This window comes from Lytechinus pictus, chromosome 11, assembly GCF_037042905.1.
Source record: "Lytechinus pictus isolate F3 Inbred chromosome 11, Lp3.0, whole genome shotgun sequence".
Lineage (NCBI taxonomy): Eukaryota > Metazoa > Echinodermata > Echinoidea > Temnopleuroida > Toxopneustidae > Lytechinus > Lytechinus pictus.
In genome coordinates this window covers 3,257,047-3,277,681 of record NC_087255.1, presented here as the reverse complement: position 1 = coordinate 3,277,681, position 20,635 = coordinate 3,257,047, and the positions used below count along the sequence as shown (strand labels likewise).

General features: G+C 38.9%; 1 protein-coding gene across 1 annotated transcript in view; it reads right to left on the bottom strand.

The window, feature by feature from the left end:
- Window positions 1-20,635, bottom strand: part of LOC129271098 (protein KRI1 homolog) — a 101,991-nt gene that overhangs the window by 69,344 nt on the left and 12,012 nt on the right. The window contains exons 2-4 of the mRNA XM_054908458.2: window positions 7,926-7,999; window positions 6,371-6,476; window positions 2,086-2,311 (exon numbers count right to left, since the gene is read on the bottom strand). Coding sequence (XP_054764433.2) covers window positions 2,086-2,311; window positions 6,371-6,476; window positions 7,926-7,999 — 406 coding nt within the window. The remainder of the gene's footprint in view (window positions 1-2,085; window positions 2,312-6,370; window positions 6,477-7,925; window positions 8,000-20,635) is intronic.

Here is a 20,635-nt window from a genome sequence, read left to right as displayed (position 1 = left end):
CTTGGTCATGTGACATGAAACTCAGGCAGGATGTTTAGTAATACTTGATTAACCTTATGGCCAAGTTTCATGAACTAGGTCCATATACTTTCTAAGTTATGATGACGTTTCTAAAACTTAACCTTGGTTAAGATTTCAATGTTGACGACGCTGTCACCGCCATCGGAAAAGCGGCACCTACATGTATAGTCTCGCTCTGCTATGCAGGCGAGACAAAAAATTTAAAAAGAATCTGAAAAAAAAAATTATCAAAAAGGTCTTCATTCCGATTGTAGTCAAGATTATCATACCTGGTGGCAGATTTTTATGCCCTTCCAGAGATAATAATATATAAATGACATTATTATACATGTACATTGGGAGTCAGGGGGTCAGACATGGTGTATAAGAAAACATTGTAAAAAAATGCGAGCAAATATTTGAACATTTTTAAAAATATAATTTTGTGTTAGATTTTGACAAGATATTGCAGAAAATAATTTATTTCACCCTTCTTTCTTTTCATTATAATTTGGTTACATGTTGGTTACAAATTTCTATTACAAAAATGTGCAGTTGCCAAAATATGCCTTAAAAGGCTATGGCACATCTTGGTATATTGCACATTTCAGAAATTTACCATTATTTCAAACCATATATGTTGTCATCTGCAAATTTTAGGAAAATACTGAATGCAGTTTTTTTCCTGTTTATGTTGATTTTCCAGACAATCTTTGCACTTTCAGCTTAGTTGTGCAACTTTAGCCTAGGCAATGATGAGAGCTACATGTAGCACTGCAGCACATATCAGCAGATCTGATGTGCGTGACGAAGCAAAAATATGGCAGATTTTCCCACCTTGACAAAACTTGATGCATCAAAGTTCGATTGATGTAAAGCTCTCAAACACCCGTATACAAATTAAATGATATGACTTATTTTCAACACAATATACAAATGATGCATGGGTTAGAGTGGGTCAGTAGGAACTGTGCGCACAAGGTAACTTTGGCATGGTTTAGACCATAATGCCAAAGTTACCGCGTGCACACAGTTCCACTGACCCACGAAAGAAACCCATGCATCATCTGTTTTATAGAATGGAAAAAATTTATTGAATAAACCACAAAAATTAATGATTTACTGGATGCATGATAATTTCATGCATCCGGTAAATTCAATTTACCGGACTCATGAAAAAATTTACCGGACGCATGATTTTTTTTACCGGACACATTATTTATTTACCGGATGCATGAAAATTCCAAAATGTAATGCAGACCTGTTGATAACCCTGGACAACATAAATATGTATACTTAACTTGATATGTTGGCACAAAGGCATTATTATACCCAAAATGCCAGAATCCAAGATACAGCTTTGCATTGACTAACTGTTAGATCTATACTACATGTATAGTATGAGGCAGCCTCAGACCTCCAATAGCTGGGTGTGTATGCCTGGGCCGCGCCAGCGGCCAGCGCCTACAATACCGCTGCCTGGGCCTGCAGAGGAGATTTGGCTGTGCACAGCTAGCCCAGGGCAGTAGATCTAACGTTAGATCGTATGTCTGGACTTCTCAACTAACGAGTATGTGGGTAGTTTTAATTCCTATGACAATTACGGTACCGTATTTGTACTTAAGATCATTTTGCATCCTTTATTTGATTCATTCTGCCTTGATCGAAAATTTTGACGTAAACAAGCGTAACAGTACATGCGCGATGACATCACAATGACCTTTTCGGGCGATAGCTTGTTTACAGTGGATATCGTTTTGATTATCTGGATATCGTTCATGCAGCCCAGTAAAAATTCTTGCATTGCTCTCAACCAATCAGATTGCAGGGATTTTCTCATCCATTCTATAATACTGACTTACCTCCACTATCAGAATATTTTGTTCAAGAAATCAGAATTCGGAATAACACTTAAAAATCAGAAAAATTATGTACGAATTGGAATAGTAGACATGTATGCATACAATAGTACTTTAAGACTGGATACAAGAATGCCTTCTAGATTAAACAAAACAAACATGGAGTATGTGGAAGAAAAGGTGACACATGCAGGTTAACACTCCCTACTTTAAACAAACAACTCACCTATCTTTCAAATGTTGTTGCTCCTCTGCATATGTTGGAGACATGGCCCTGTCAATTTCCTCTTCACTGCCCTGCATCTTTATATCATCAGTGAACATTCCTTCCTTCTCTACAATGATCTTTCTTTCATAGTCTTTCAGGTACATAGGTTTATCTTTTCTTGAGGATTCTTTATTTTGTTTAGGTCTGCACGATGATCCTTGTTGGTTATCATCTGAACCAGAATCTAATTAAGAGGAAGAATTATAAATAAACATTTGCTCCTTAAAACCTCTCAAAAGTTCTGGTAAAAGGTCAATAATGTGATTTATACTTAAAGGTCAAGTCCATCCCAGAAAAATGTTGATTTGAATAAATAGAGAAAAATCTAACTAGCAGATAGCGCTGAAAATTTCTTCAAAATCGGATGTAAAATAATGGAGTTATGACATTTTCAAGTTTTGCTTATTTTTCACACAAAAAAGTGATATGCAAAATTTAATGACATGCAAATAAGACAGATGATGATGTCCCTCAGTATTTCTCTTGTTTTTTTGTTGTTTGAATTATACAATATTTCATTTTTTACTGATTTGACAATAAGAACCAACTTGACCGAACCATCTAGTATTAAACAATGCTAATTCCACATGTTCAGGGAGGAATTAATGGTTGTTTCACTTGATAATGAGGAGAAAATTAAAATATTTCATATAATAAAAAACAAAAGAAAGAGTGGATGACATCATCAGTCTCCTCATTTGCATACTAACCAAGATGTGCATATATACATGTAACTGGTTTGTGACATTAAGCAAAACTTTAAAATGTCATAACTCTCTTATTTAACATCCGATTTTGATGAAATTTTTAATGTTATGTTTCTTGGATTTTTCTCTCTTTATGTAAATCAACTTTTTGTTAGGGTGGACTTGTCCTTTAAGTATCATCTAACATTCCAGTTTTAAATACAAATGTGTGTCAAATCTTTCTTTACATTATGAATGTTTTGGGGCAGAATTAGAATGCCGTAAATAACGGTCTATTAACCGCACCTTTTTCTCGGCAGGATAGAAGCAAAAGTCAGGGGTGCGGTTTATCCACACTGATACATGTAGGTCTGAGCCAGACTCGCCCTGAAAAAAAGTCCATTTCCCCCTGAACGTAGGTTATTCACAGGGAAATCGGTTTTGGTTTATTTTACATAACTAACGTGATATTGGGGGTCTGTTATGATGACAAGGCTAGAGAAAGACTCAAGAAAATAATAATTAGCAACCCGTCGTAACCCCTACTGAACATGTACCGTAGACATCTGCCAGTTCACAACACATTGGGTGGCCAGGCGTAGCCGCCTAGGGCAATGTCGTTTGGGTTATGAGCCGCGGGTAATGGGAAGCGATTATTACGATCTTTAATAATCAAGAGTTGTCCATAAAAGTTTGATTAAAAACACACCTTCCTTCATGAAACTAATTTCAACTTTATTCTTAAGTCATTGATTCAAAGCAGCGAAGTTCCCTGGCAAAGTTGAAACAGACGCCAAGCATACAGTACTTGGTAATATCTTGTCACAGCCGAGCGAGAGTCGCGTGAGAGCTTGCGTTATGCTTATAGTGCGACTAAAGCTGGTGCTATTCATTTGATCCCCCACACAGAGATACGATCTTACGTATATATGTAAGCTCCCAAAGGGGGTGTTATCCCCCCCCTCCGAAGTCCCGTTATGAAATTACTGCCCGCACGCCAGCTAATTTTTTCTTTCCTATTGCTTTTCATAAGATACCACCACACTAGAGAGAAGGCACGAAGCTGTAAAAAAAAACTGAAAAAATCGCCAATTTCTTTGTTTTTTTAACCTTCTTGTACATGTATTCCTGTATCCACAATGCATGCTAAGACATTTAATGCTAGACAAATCCTGAAAGTGGTAGTGAGGTTGTGATGCGGGAAATGTGAATGTTTCTTCCCCTCCTACGCCGGGAAAGACTCGGTAGCATAATTTGATGATATCGTGATGTGACGTACCGGTACCGTATCGTACTTTGCAATGTACAAGAACGGCAGTGCTGTGTGTGTGTGTAACACTGAGTGTGTAAGTGGCCAATAATAATAATAATAATAAACAGTTCTTGTATAGCGCATATCACAATTATGAATAATGTCTCTATGCACTTCCAAAGGACTTGGATATTATTACCCCAGCTGTAGCTTGGCAGCCGTAATTACTAAGATTACAGCGCACACGCATTTCAAGGAATACATTCCTGCCAGGTACATGTATCCATTCACCTCACCTGGGTTGAGTGCAGCACAATGTGGATAAATTTCTTGCCGTCAGAACCTTTCTTTCTTGCTATCATTTGTAGTTAATCTCTTTTGATACTTTGGAATCTTTTATTTTCTTTTCTTGGTACCTCAAATATGCATGTAATGTCAGAAGGATTATCATTTAGAAAGAGATTGTGATGATTTTTTTTTGTAATTAGTCCAAAGTTGGGGGTGCGGTTAATCCACGGGTGCGGTTTATACACTGTAGTCTGTTACTTACGGTAATACATGTATATGTCATGGAAAAATATCATTCAATTCATTTGACATGTGTGGTGTGAATTATATTTTCCTCCTGACCGTCATGCTGTGTGTATGTGTGTAACACTGTGAGGTGAGTGTGTAAGTGGCCATAATGTGAAATAAGTTAAATTTTCTGAAGGATTTGTTTTTTTTTAATATCATATGTACATGTATTTCTTTTTTACCAATCATTTTTTTTTTTTTTTATTTCATGTTTTAATTTTCATATTTATGGTATTTTGATCCAAACATTACCACAAAAAAATAAACTAAAACCCAATTCATTTTGATCAGATATAGCAAAAAATAAGCACACAAATGTTAATTTTGGTGAAAAAAATTAAATTCCTGATTAGTGTGATTAGAGCTACATGTATGTACCCAATAATCACAAAGTGAGTCTCAAAATATATTTAAGACCTGAAAAAATGTAAAAAAAAAAAAAAAAAAAAAAACTTTTGAGGGAAGAGCTCATCACTTTAATACTTACTCGTCTGGAAGTCTCACCAATTCAATTTCAATTCAATTCATTTATTCTTTTCCATTAAAAAACAACAAAATATGTACATTTGAAATACACATGTATACCGGTATACAAAAATATATAAAATACATAAGCATAGTAAATTAATATTGTAAGTGATAGAAATAAATGGAAAATGGAACACCTGTAGAAAGCTTTTTTAAAAAAGCTTGTAAATGGCAGGAGTCCAAAAGTTAACAAAGTACAAATATAATAACATTTGATAATAATATTAGATGGCGCATAATTTAAATTCAACGTCTTGCCCCCCTATCCCCACCTGCCCCCTGTCCCCACCCCACCCCTATCCCCACCTCCCCCTACCCCACCTGCCCCCTGTCCCCACCTCCCCCTACCCCACCTGCCCCCCTACCCCACCTGCCCCCCTATCCCCACCTGCCCCCTGTCCCCAACCCCCCTATCCCCACCTGCCCCATGTCCCCAACCCCCCTGTCCCCACCTGCCCCCTGTCCCCACCTGCCCCCTGTCCCCACCTCCCCCTACCCCACCGGCCCCCCTATCCCCACCTGCCCCCTGTCCCCACCTCCCCCTACCCCATCTCTCTATCAGCATTAGAATTATGGGAATCAATGTACACGTATCACCAGTGCTTACTTTAAAAACAACTTAATAATTATTCACACAAAACATGCCATTCATATGAATACTAGGTTTATAAACCCTAAATGGCCTTTGACCTTGATCATGTGACCTAAGACTCATACAAGACGATAAGTCATACCTCAATACCTTTATGTCCATATTTGATGAACTAGATCCATAAACGTTCAAAGTTATGATGGCATTCAACAAGTACCCCAACATGGTCACGGATTGCAATGTTGACGACGCCATCACCACTGCCGGGGCTGTCGGGAGAGCAGCGCCTATAGTCTCGCTCTACTATGCAGACGAGACAGAAATGTTGGGGGGATCTCTTGTTACGGCCGCACAGAAACGTTGTTAGCACAACAGTAGGTCCATTAGCATCTTTCGGAATCTGATGTCAAACGTTGATCCAAGATGTAAATAATGCATTCTTGTGAAATTACTGTACGAATAGCTGAGTCATATTTGAGGCATTACCGTTTGTAACAGGGCCTCTGTCATGTGAATTGTCAGCATTTACCAATGTTTCTGTGCGGCCGGTACAGGTCTTTTCATGATACATGTAACTAATCTAAATGAATATAGGCAAATCAAAATAACCTTCACTGTGATAAAACTTGATGTCCTTTGTGTACATCTTGGGGTCTCTACTCTTAATGATGGATAGAGTCTTGAAGAAATCTTTCTCAATCTGCGGGGTGAGACCCTGGTAATAAAAACAAAACAGATATGCAGGTAAAGAAAAAATTATGCAGATATTGAAAATAAAAGTTGAATATTAGAACTATAACTGAAGTTGATTACTACCCCGCCGTATGCCATCCGTTACCATGGCAACAGTTTCCAACACATGGAAAAAATATGTCTTGCCAATTTTTACCCCAAGACCAGTGTGCGAGCTACACGTACATTTAACTATTGGTTAAAAACTGATGAAGTACTTGAAACCGCAGTATTTTTGCCTAATTTTGAAATGTTACATTGTTCCGATGGCAACATGATTTCCAACTTACGGTTGCAGAGTTAGGTATCATAAGAGAGTCTTGCATGTAAACTTTAACGTTGACCTGAAAATGACCTTTGACCTTAATACCATGTGACCTCCGACTGCAGCATAACATGCAGGTCCCCCAAGTCCATCTACCATCCAAGTTTGGTTGAAAAGAGACATACGGTTGCGGAGTTAGGTGTCATAAGAGAGTCTTGCATGAAAACTTTTAACGTTGACCTGAAAATGACCTTTGACCTTACCATGTGACCTCAGACTGCAGCATAACATGCAGGTTCCCCAAGTCCATCTACCATCCAAGCTTGGTTGAAAAGCGACTTACGGTTGTGGAGTTATGTGTCATTAGGTTTGTGACGGACGGACGACAGACGACGGACAACATTTGGATCCCTAAGTCTCGCCTTCACCTCTGGTGGGCGAGACAAAAAAGCAATTTTGAGGGGGCATGGCCTAAAAATACTGACTCATCATCTCTTGATAATGGACAAAGTCCTATTGAGCTGATTCTAGTGTCTATTTATCTATTTATAACCCACCTCTATTAATATTTTGCAATGCAAGGTTTTAACCCTATCTTAACTGGGCTATTTTAGACCATCATATACTTGCTTATATAATATATAATTGCTTATATTTTTTTATTAATCAATTATAAATAATCATGAAATTTGCCCTAATTTGGGGTTTTAACTCACTTTATATATATAGCTAGTGGAATGCTAATTTTGGGTGAACATGTAAAATTTTACATTTCTAACAAAAACCTACAAAATAATTTCCCAAAATAATTAATTTCCTACGTATCTTATTGTTTTTTTAATTATGTATTTCTTTCTTTTGCATTGACTTTGTACATGTAATCACGTTTATTAGCAATTTAGGGACCAACATGCGCTTTTTACCAAATATTGCGTAATTTCGAGAAACGCATACCCGAGCATCGCAAATTTGGTCTCAAAAGAAGCACAAGACTTGAAAGTAAAAAGTTGGCAAGCGGCGCGGTCAAACAAATTTGCGTGGCGGCGTAGCATCAAAATTTGTTAAAGGGGGGGGGGGTCAAATTGACCCCCCTCTCCATTCTCTTCATTCAATAAGGGTTAACACCCCAGTGATCACTAATTAGACTTCATTCATCTTCAAACATACCTCTGCATCTTCATCTTCAGTCTCTGAAGAGCTGGATTCATCTCCTTCGTCATAATCACCATATTTGTCTTTGTCTGAAATAGAAGTCAAGCAACATTCATATTATTAACGGGTGTCACTTTAAAATTGTTAGATTACACTAACAAGTGGAACGCCTCTGGCTCTCTCGCCTGAATTACGCGATTACTGACTTTGAAAACAGCTATTGAATAATTATTTGCAAAAGAAAACACTCATATGAAAATACTATGTACATTGACCCAACATGACCTTTGACTATGATTAAGTGACCTAAGACGTGTGCAAAACAATCTTTCATACTTGATTAACCTTATACATGTGTAGATCCCTAAACTTTTTAAGTTCTGGTCACATTTCAACAAATACATGTACCCCCAACAGGGCCAAAGGTTATGACCTTAAATTACCTTTGATCTTGATCATGTCACCTGAAACTTGCACAGGATATTAAGGGATACATGGTTACTCTTATGATCAAGTTTCATGAACGAGATCTATAAACTTTAAAAGCTATGATGACAAATGAAATTTCAACATCATCCATACAATTTATCTCACCCGACAAACTGACCAATGTAGAGAGGAGAAAGAGGTATTTATATTGTGAAATTGTGACTGGCATATAGAGCAAATGGGGGGGGGGTCTGAGAAAGAAATATTAATTAAAGCAAAGAGAAAACAAAACGCATTATATTTAATTTTTAAAAAATAGGGGGTCTGAGGGGATGAGAGTTCAAAAAAATAAATATGCAGAGGGTGACTTTGAAATAAGTATATGGGGGGCTGGCACAAGTATGTAAAGAGGGGGGCAGGTTTGCCAGAAATGTGAGCAAAACAAAAAATAAATTATAATAACTTTATTCAAAATAATGAAGTTAACAAAATCAAATTTTAGTTCAATTACAAGAAGTAATCATTTTTTTTATAATGAGCTCTTATTTGAGCCTATTCAAATAGGCAGGTAATTAGAGGTATTGTAGCAATAAATATAAGAGAGGAAATGAATACAAAGTGAGAGAGTTATGTCTTAGAAACACAACCTTGGAAAATTAAACGAGTGGGAGAGACGTCTGAGATACAAATTGAGGGGGGGGGGGTTACTGTTATCAAGACATATAGTTCTACAGCAGGTAACATCAATTTTAACAAGTGGAATGCCTCTGGCAGTCTCGCCTGCTTTACGCAATTCGATATAGCAGCTAATGAACACTAATATGATATTGAAATATTATTTTGATCTGTTTAATATAAAGAATTGTGTAATTATGTGACTTATTATCATGTTTATATCATTATTGTAAAACGATTCTGCAATTCAGCCTTTGGCTGCTATTGAATTTTTTAAATAAACCATTACCACTTACCATTATGTCCATTGACCCAAAATGTGAACTGATTCACAGTATTTTGAGCACACACAAAACCATTATTCCATAAACTAAAGACTCTAACAGTATTTGACATAAATTCACTTCAAAGTTTACTGCTGATGTTCAACTACATAAATAACATGCTTCCATCTTCATTCCACAATTTTCATACAAGGAACACATCTATTCATTCATACCCTACACAGAACTCTTCAAATTTTCACTTAAACAACCCAAAATTGCTCATTGCACAGAGATCCATAAGACACCACAGTCCCGATTTATGGAACTCTCTACCATAGTCTATCAAAAAATGTTCATCTCTTTACTCATTCGAGGCGAATGTTAATTTCTAATATATTATCAGAATATTTAAAGTAAGTTTTCTGTGTCAGTATTTCAGTTAATCATGAGATGTTAATGAGCAAATGAGCCAGATTTATCAAAATCCTCTTGTGGCTGAATTCATATCCCTACAAAATCTCGTGAATTGTGAGACTTTTTTCCTCAAAGAATTTATCCATTTTCTCCTTGAGTAAAATTTATTATTTTTGTACCATAGGAAAGAGTAAACGTTACTCTTTTATATTGGTTATTTCTTTTCAAGAAAATATTTTGATAAATAGGTGAATTTCAGGCCTGAAAATAGCCCTCAAACAGAGTTGTCTTCCTCTGTTTTGTCTTGCAAATTGTGCAAAATTTTGTGTTTTGGGCAAAAACATTATTTATATCATCAGAAAGCTCAAACTCTCTACTTTCATACAATGTCACTCTTGATATATGTGACATCTTTTAGATGGGTCAGCAGCCAGCCTTTTCCATCAAGATGCAAGACGAGATTTCTGAAATTTTTGAGTAGCATGAAATCTAGAGTTCTGATTGGCTGAATAATGTTTTCAAAACAACAGGTGCGGGTAATTTGAAGAGATTACCACATGTTGAGTGTGACCTTCAGAGGCCCAGTGTGGGGAACATTGGAATTTGCGTGGGTGTGTGGTCTCTATGACAATCAGAGCGCAGTATTCTTGTTTTTGAGCTGCTAAATGTACTTAGCCTATGAAAAGCTGGCTGCTGACCCATCTAAAATATCTCTTCTTATAAAATTTATATCATATTAAAGCTTAGATCTTCAGCTTTATCATAATCTAAAAATCATTTGTGCTCAAACAGAAATTAAGGGTAAAAACAACAACTTTTGTTTGCTCATGAAAATAATTATTTTCTATAATGTTTTAGATCAAAAGTTTCCCCTATAATACAACATTTTTTAAACAATCCAAACACATGACCTGAAAGAATGATTTTTCTTTATAAAGATACCAAAAACATGAAATTTGGCCAATAGAGCAGCAATGGCAGAATAAAAAGAGGTGTTTTGGACCGCACCAAGCTCATTAACAATGCAAAAACACTCAAGTCATGAATATCACTTGGATATAAAAAGAAGCCACTTTTTAAGGGCTTGCCGACTGACTGGAAGGTTCCAAAATTGTTTAATAAAAAGATGAAAATTTTAATGTTTCTTACCAGACCAATCTCGCGTAGATCCCTCGATCCGTTTGTCAACAAAGCAAATACAATAGGTCTGACCCTTGAACATGTTATGACGTAAATTCGATTAGTGATGTTACAAAATGCCGTTTTGAAGAACAATTTATAGATACAAATTATTACTTAATACTAAAATTTAATACGTGATTATTAGGGACAGTGATTTTCCGCAATCGCAGAAAACGGACGGAATTCGCGGAAAAGGCCTTCTGAAACGGAAATTGGCATTTCAAACGGCAAATCACAGAAAACATATTTTTCCTCAGAATACACAGAACAGCAACATAAATAACTCCAAAATCTTAACAAAATATGAATATTAAATGGCCACAAAACCTCACAAAACACGATCTCAATTCACTACAATCCACACATCGTGACTGCTCTTCACTCATCAAACTCGATCGTACCCCTCGCCCCAGCCCTTCCCGGCCGCGCCGGTGGGGTACGGTCGATCGGCCGTATTGAAAACATTTACATGCAGGTCGTGTGTTGCTGCCTCCAAACAGCATTTTGTAACACAGAGAGACTGAAGGCACTCAACCTCCGATCCCTTCAGTACCGCAGACGTCGTGGAGACATAATCCAAGTGTACAAAATTGTTCATGGATTTGAATGCATCCCAAGTGATGCCTTCTTTGAACTTTCAGCAGGCAATACAAGAGGTCACAGTCTGAAGCTCTCTAAACCCAGATGCTTGACCAAACTGAGGCAAGATTCATTCAGCCAGCGGGTCACAAATGACTGGAACTCACTCCCCGAAGAGGTAGTTACAGCTCAGACTGTGAATAGCTTCAAGATCAGACTGGACAAGGTGTGGCAGACCAGCGGTTCTGCTCACCATATGAGTAGCAAACCCCTAAGTTATAGAAGATAGAGATCTGAGCCAAAACGACACTGAGCAGACACCAAACCAATCACTGAGATGGATGAAAATGGCAAAGAACTGGAAACCTGACTGCTGGGATGCACAGCATTCTTCCAGAATCTCGGGTAAAGGTAAAGATAAAGGTAACATCGCTAATCGAATGTACGTCATAACAAAGCGGTTCAACATGTTCAAGGGTCAGACCTATTGTATTTGCTTTGTTGACAAACGGATCGAGGGATCTACACGCGGTTCATGGTGTGAGGTTAGTATACAAATACTATTGTGAGCCTAAAGTTTTGATATATTTTTATGAACATGATGAAATAAAGACAAACATCAATGAGCCCCGTCAGGGGGATTTTGCATTGTTAACCCCATAATGGTGGCTGCACAATAGCGAGCCGTCTGTGTACGAGAAATTAAAAAAAAAATTTAATGTTTAAAAACTTCTCGAAACAGATGGCTGCCAGCTGTCTATTTAGGAATCCTCAAGCCAGGCTAGGTGGAGCGGAGTGTAGTAAAGTAGAGTGGAGCCTGCACGTGCATGAACATCGCTGTGGGTGATGTACCTCGAGCGAAGTTTGTGCAGCAGGCTCCACTCCACTTCACTACTGCTACACTACACTCCACCTACCCGAACTTCGGGTAGATGAGACTTAAGCAGGAGAGAGTGGGGCAAGAATGGAGGTTACTTCTGTGTCTGAAAATCCATTTAAATCTCTTTGATCCTTCTGGTTTTTTGAGTTTTGTTGCTATTATTCTGCTAATTAGATTGTTACAATCCAGATTGTTGATTTTGGTGGGATATTTTTGACATCAAAAAGGATATTTTGAAGCTGAAAATTTTGAGTCTCCCTGCATCTGTATGTCCTCTGCCTGGCTCTGGTCCCACATGCTGGATTTCTAGTGGGACATGTCAACAAGAGGTTGTGTGGCACATAGACATCTCTACCAAGTTACAGTCTAGCAAGTATAACTATCCTTGTGATTAATTGCCATTTATAGATATTTTACACCAAATTGAAGAACTTGAGGTTGTCAATTGATGAGTTTTGATTGCACTATTTCTTGATCATTTGTGATAATATGGATGATGTGGATTTTCTGAATTCACCCTACTTCATTAGCCTACTATAAATGTAAAGCCTACCTAGTCTACTAAGGACACACTCATACTACATCTCTGGACTGTAGAAGAGCAAGAATTAACCATCACTGTGTCTGTGAAGGATTGTTGGCTGAAAGAGTTAGAATATTATCAGCTGACAAGGATCTTACCCTCATAGCCATTATTGTAGATCATTACAGTGCCTCTAGTATCAGTATCACTAATTGTGCTGCATTTTTTGCCAATCATTAAACTCTGCAAGTAGTATAATGGCTAGCAGCACAATCCCACATCAAGCTTCACAGAGAAATAAACGTGGGAAAACTTCAAGAAAGGCTAACTTATCAAGCTTGAATGGCGAAAATGTAACTCCATCAGCAAGTCAAAATTCAAAGCGACAAGTCAAAAGTAATGCCCCGCTAATCCTCAACAGCAGCAACTCCCCAAGTTACTGCTCAGGAAATTCTACAATTGGTAGTCAGCATCGGCATATCACTGCCGTAAAGAGTAAAAACAGTACCAGTGGCAGTGCACCTACAAAGAGTAAAAGAGGAAGGAAGAAAAATGTATCAGACATAAGTAAATCATCAGATTTCCCATCGACTGATATTGACCTGCATTGTGACGGTTGTCAGGGGACCCGCACAACGTCTCTAGTCGAGTGTGAACTACTGTATGTAAGAAATGGTTATGCCCACAATGTGCAAATCTTGAAACCAAAAAAAATCAAGGACATTGGAAAATGCAGTACCATTCATTTTTTCTGCATGGCATGCGATCTGGAAGCAAAATTGAAGTTATGTGCACTAGCTACTCCATGTACGGTAGATGAAACCACACCATCCTATCAAAGCAATGCATACTCTGTCTCTGGAACTCAAACAGATCAGTTCAAGTCTGTCTATGGTAGACAGACCGACCACTTCAACTCCGTCTCTGGGACACAGACAGATCACTTCAACTCTGTCACTGGTACACAGACTGAGAACTTCGACCCTGTCATGGATATGAAGCAAAGGATTGAGGCAAAAATCGCCAGGCTAGAAATTGACAATAAACAGCTAAAGGCAGATTTACACCGTATTGTAGACAAATCACCTATCCGTTGTATAGATAATGCCTGCTATGGTGAAAGTGCGTCAGTAGTTGATGATGATCAAAAGACAGGAAAATTTTCTCAAGGTGCAATTCCAGATGCAATACCAGTTCTCGAAGAGTACAGAGACCGGGATAGAAGAAGAAATAATATCATCATCCATAATGGAGAAGAGAGCAAATCAGAGACATTTGCTAAGAGACAAGATGACGATATTCATTTTGTGTCAAAAATTCTGACTGTTCTGCAGATCAAGAACACAAACATTGTGAAAGTAACCAGACTTGGATACAAGCGCCGTGATAATAACATCCCGACGATTCTCCTAGTTCAGAGATGAGATTCTGTACAAAGCTAAAATGCTGAGACATCAAGGGTTCTACAAGAATATATTTATTGACCCTGACCGAACACCCTCTGAAAGAAAAATACACAAACTGATGCGGGATGAACTCAAAATGCGTAGGGCCAATGGTGAGAGATGTATAATTTGTGGAGGTAGAATTGTGAATTTGGGAAATGCTCACAGATCCAGCAATCCATGGACTAACTCATATAGCGCAAACACACAAAGCCCTCAACCAAAGCGATCTGATGTTGAAGTTATTGGCATATCAAGCAATGATGACATACGGTCTCACAAACACCTGACCAAACCTAGCAGAAAGGGAGATGAGTATACTGACTTCCCAACATTAAATGAAAGTATACATATTGATGGGCGGCAGATGTCAGACATCCCTAGGATTTTGAAGCGAAGTGAGGTGAACACTAGTCCCAAGGTGCAGACAGGCAATGTAGGGGTCACTGCTAATACCCCACAGACTGGAAAAGGACATGCAATCCTAAATGAAACTGAACTAAATAGCAACATGGATTCAATTAACTTACCACTCGATAATGAGCAGCGTCAATTGAATATAGCTACAGATTTCGACCATGACACTGATCCCTCAGAAGAGAAGCAGAGTGAGCAGTTGAAAACAGTTAGGAATTCTAACCTCAACTATGAAGGTTCAGTTGATCCCAAGGCTCAGAATTCCACAGATACTGATAAAAATATAGAGCTGTGACTAGACCTTACACCACTTTACAACAGCAGTGAAGATGTTAGTAACTGTAATGAAACTGATGATTTTGATGATGAAAATGGAATGTATTATCACTTAAGTGACAATGAATCGGTTGTTAATAGTTCTGATGAAGATGATGGATGTACAGTAAATAATGTAGCTAGAAATGGTAACATTGGATTAAACACTGAGGGGAATGAAAGTGATATTGAAGTTGATAGGAGAAGGACGTCACATGAATACAATAGCAGAATGGAAGTATTGTCATACCAAGTGAATAGCAAAGAACTTGCCACAGATGGAGATAATCAGTCTGCTATCACCAATAACAGAAGGAACCTACATGAATGCATTCAAATAGATGGTGCGAGTTCATACAGAGGAAGGAGGGAACAACTCGCCACAGATGGAAACAAAGGTGCTACAAGAACATGTACTACATGTAGGGAATCCATTGTAAGCAACAACATCTCCTTATTCACCCTGAATAGTGAATTTTATAAATATACCGGTGATGCGACTAGAGATATGGATGAAACTGTGACATCTATCACAAGTGGTGGTGACAGTTCCACTTTGACTTCAACTGTTGATGATGATGAGTGGCAGGTAAACTCTGAAAATGAAACTCAGCAAGAACAAACAATGCCAAATAACAGGAAAAGAGGTACACTGAAGGCATACTACACAAATTGTGGTTCTCTTTTAAATAAGCGGAATGAACTGTTAATGCTTCTTGAAGTACACAAATTGGACTTGGTCTTTCTGACTGAGATCTGCCCAAAGAATGCCAAGAATCCACTTCATGAACAGGACTTATATTTAGATGGATATGACATACACTCCAATCTCCCAAATGGAAAGAGGGGTGTTGATATAGAATTCATAGACGCCATAGCCGACTGCTTCCTACACCAGCAAGTCCATTTCCCAACAAGACATAAGGTAGGACAAAATGACAGCACTCTGGATTTGGTGTTCACTAATAATGACCATTTGATTGATGATATTGAATTACTGCCTCCTCTTGGATTGAGTGACCATCTTGGGCTTATTTTGACCATCACCCTCTCAGCTCCAGAAAAAGAAGCACAGTTTCCAAAACTTCAGTTCAGTCTTGGACAATACAATGACATATGTGAGTAGCTTGATAAAGTTGAGTGGGAACAGTCAATGAAGGACATGGATACTGAACAGTCCTGGTCATTCTTCCATACAATCTTGACAGACATTATGAAGAAACACATACCGTGTTCTTCATCACGGCGACGTAAGAAAAAGCATAGATGGATGAATAATCAAGCACTCAGACTGCATGGACAAAAGCATTGTGCATGGCAACAAGCCCAAGTCACTAAACACCCAACTGACATTGCTAGAGCTAGGAGACTAGCAAAGGCTCTTCAGTGCCTCACGAGAGAACTGCGAAGTAACTTCGAAAAGGAACTTGCGAAGAATGTGAAGATGGATCCAAAAGCATTCTGGAGATATGCATCTGATAATCTAAAGACTAGAAAGGGGCTTCCTGATCTCAAAAAGACAGATGGTACCTTCACTTCAACAGATGAAGAGAAAGCAGAAATCTTGAATGCTTTCTTTGAGACAACATTTACTAAAGAGGACACTTCTTCCATCCCACAGCTTGAACGCAGACAGTCAACTGGATGCTTATCTGCTCTTGACATAACCCCAGAGGATGTGCATCGCAAACTTGATCTGCTTTCCAAATGGACCGGATGGTATCCATCCTTGCATTTTACGGGAAACGGCACCTTCAGTGTGTACACCATTGGCCATCATCTACACTAAGTCGTTCAAAGAAGACAAGCTTCCTTCAGCATGGAAAGCAAGTCACGTTGTTCCAGTTCACAAGAAGGGAAACAAGTCTGAAGCCACTAATTATCGACCAATAAGTTTGACTTCAGTACCTTATAAGATCATGGAGTCGCTGATCAGAGACAAGATCGTTGATCATCTGATGGAGAATGAACTAATCAGCGATTCCCAACATGGATTTGTCCCAGGAAGATCAACTGTTACACAGCTGCTCCAGACACTAGAGGACTGGACGTCCTTAATCCCGGGGGGGGGGGGGGGGCTACTTCAATTGACGAGTGGATACCATGCGCGACCATGGGGTCTCGAAAAGCACCCTAAACACGTATTTTCCATATTCTGAAAATGCACCCCTTAACAAGTATTGGCATCTGAAACCCTACCCTTAACAAGTATTGGAAACAAAACGACACTTTTGGCAAGTATTCCCTGAAATAAACCCCTAAACAAGTACAGCGATATTTGTTATGTCACGGGTCAGTCGGTTTTACCTTTACACACCATTTGGTGCACAGCCCCACCTTCCACACCTCGCGCAAATCGGACTCTAAACACGTAGTGTTGGGGCAAAGAGGACATCCTTTATAAAACATTTTAATTTTGTTTCATCATCCCCACAAATTTGACCCTAAACACGTAACTTTCCTTGCGAAATAGATACCCTTTTTCCATTATTTTTGTGTTTTTGACACCCTTATCACATTACGTACGTAACGTGCCCTATCTTGAAAAAGACATCCTTTTTACGTGTTTTTTTGGTCGCGCATGGTATCCACTCGACAATGTAAGTGGCCCCCCCGGGTCCTTACTGGATCAAGGTGAAAAGGTTGATGTTGTCTACCTAGATTTTAGAAAGGCCTTTGACAGTGTACCCCATCAACGTCTTGTGGCAAAACTAGATGCATACAACACCCAAGGGAGCTTCAAAACTTGGATTGCTGATTTTCTCAGTGGCCAAACCCAGAGGGTAGTAGTAAACAATGCCAGATATCAGTGGTGCACGGTAAAGAGTGGGGTGCCCCAGGGCAGAGTGCTCGGCCCGACATTGTTTGTGTTGTACATCAATGATCTTCCTGATGTTATGAAATCCACTATGCAGATGACACTAAGGCCTTTTCTTCTGTCTCCTCTCCAAATCAATGTGAACTTTTCCAAGCAAGTTTGCACTCACTGATCGACTGGTCCTCAAAGTGGCAACTTCAATTCAACACTGACAAGTGCAGTGTTTTGCATGTTGGATCAGGTGACCAAAGAGAGCACTACAACATCGGGAGTACAGCACTGAATGCAGTTAGAGAAGAAAAGGATTTAGGGATCATCATTGACGACGAACTAAAATTCCACAAGCAAGTGTCAAATGCTGTCAATAAGGCAAACAGGGTACTGATCAGCATCAGACGTACTTTCCAGTGTCTTGATTCGACCACTATCCCCAAACTATTTAAAGGGTTAGTGCGGCCACTCCTGGAATATGGAAATGTCATCTGGTCACCACAGTACATTGCTGATGCTAAGGCTGTCGAGAGAGTTCAGAAGAGAGCAACAAAAGTAATCTCCAGGATCAAACATCTTCCATACAAGGAAAGGCTTAAACACCTGAACTTACCATCCTTGGAGTACAAAATAAAGAGAGGTGACATGATTCAAGTGTATAAGATCACTCATGAAGTCGACAGGCTTAACCCAGACCACTTTTTTCAACTAGCTGACAGTACTAGAAGAGGTCATAGGTTCAAACTTGTAAAGCCAAGATGCAGACAAATGTGAGAAAGCAAGCTTTTAGTCACCGAGTAGTCAATGATTGGAACTCTCTCCCAGCTGAGGTAGTTGAAGCTCCCACAGTAGACACCTTCAAAATCAGGCTAGACCGACACTGGAAAGATAAGCATGATTCCCACTACTCTTAATTAGATATGAGAAGTCAATTTTCACCAACTTGCCCCACTGCCTCCTTAAACTTATTGAAGCATGAAGGAAGCTGACAAAATTAGAAGATAGACCTGGAAGCTCGACTGCTAATTCAGCATTCTTCCAGTATTTGCGGTAAGGTAAGGTAAGGTAAGTGAACTCGATTGGATATTCCGAGTGACAAAGGTGGGATGGAAATGTTATTTATTATAAAAATTATAGAAAAAAATATAACGAGAAAGAAAAATAGCTTAATTTCTTACTCTTCACCTGTATTTCACTCCGTGTCCTAGACCAAAAGCTTCAGTCTCTGTATTTTGGTTGTTCCGCTGAACTGCGTTGGCTCACTCACCAATACATAGACTGAAGAGCTTGGAGGCCATTGTACAGACAACGTATTAGCAGTAACGTTAGATCTAACATTCGGAAACCCGATTTTCCTATCGTTTTTTTGTACATAAAATGTCACATTATGAAAAAGAAATTACATCCATATTTACGAAAAAATTTATAAAATTCAGAAATATCGTACCTTAGACCGCAGTTACCGCTAATTCCTTTCAAATGATGATCGAAACATTGTCATCTTCGATCCTTTCGTTGGTCAACGTAAGTTGCCATCTTGGATGACGTCATCATCCTTACAGACATATTTACCAGTCGCTATAAATCGCAATTTGTGCCGCTGCTTTGCGCTTGCAATCTACGTGCGTGCGTTCGGAACTTGTCGCTCGCATTGTTCGCCAGGATATCGAAAATTCGAATCGGAAAGCATTGATAAAAGCACAACTCATTGAACGTAGAGGGCAACACACGGCTGCCATTTTTTCATCTCCGGCAGAAGAATTAAAAAAAATGTTCTATTAACAGAGATCTTCCCTAAGAACTATCACAACCCTCTGACTCATGGAGATCTAATGCTACAGGGGTATGATATGCACTGCAACTTGGAGGATGGGCATAGAGGAGTTGCTATATATGTTGCTAATGATCTCTGTCATCTCATCAGTGAATGTGATCTACAGTTCAATTTTCAAGAGTCGGTATGGATCTGGATGAGCGCCTTAGAGGATATGAGAAACTGCTGATAGGATGTATGTACAGGAGTCCATCAGTAGACAACCATAAGGAACTGAAAGATGCCTTCACACAAGTCACCTCTGTCAACCCCTCACATGTCCTCATAGCTGGCGACTTCAATTATCCTAACATTGATTGGGATCTTGGAAGGGCAAGGTCACACGCTGAACAAGAATTTATAGAAACTGTTGCTGATTGTTTTCTTTACCAGCATATCAGTGAACATACCAGATACAGAGAAGGACAACATCCCAGCACACTAGATCTTGTATTCACCAATGAGGAAGGTATGATTAACCATGTTGACTATGTGCCTGGTATTGGAAGAAGTGACCATATTGGAATCCTCTTTGATCTGACAGTGTACAGTCCCCAAATCCCTAACTCCACTCCTCATTACCAATTTCACAGAGCACAGTATGAGGAGATGTGTGAAGAACTCGACCAAAACAATTGGGACTCTGCTTTGAATGGTAAAAGTGTTGATGATGCATGGAAGTACTTTTGTGATATCCTGAGAGACAAAATGCAGAAATTCATACCTCTGTCTAAACCGAAACACAGTCGTAAGAAGCAGAGATGGATGACTAAAGAGGCGCTTCGGAAACAGAACCAAAAACATCGTGCATGGAAGGAAGCACAGAGAACCAATCACCCTGTGGACATCATGAGGGCAAAAAGATTGGCAAAAGAGTTGAGAATTATCACCAAGAAGTTATGCAGAAACTATGAGAAAGATATAGCTCACAATGTGAAGTCCAACCCCAAAGCATTTTGGCGGTATGCCCATAGCAAG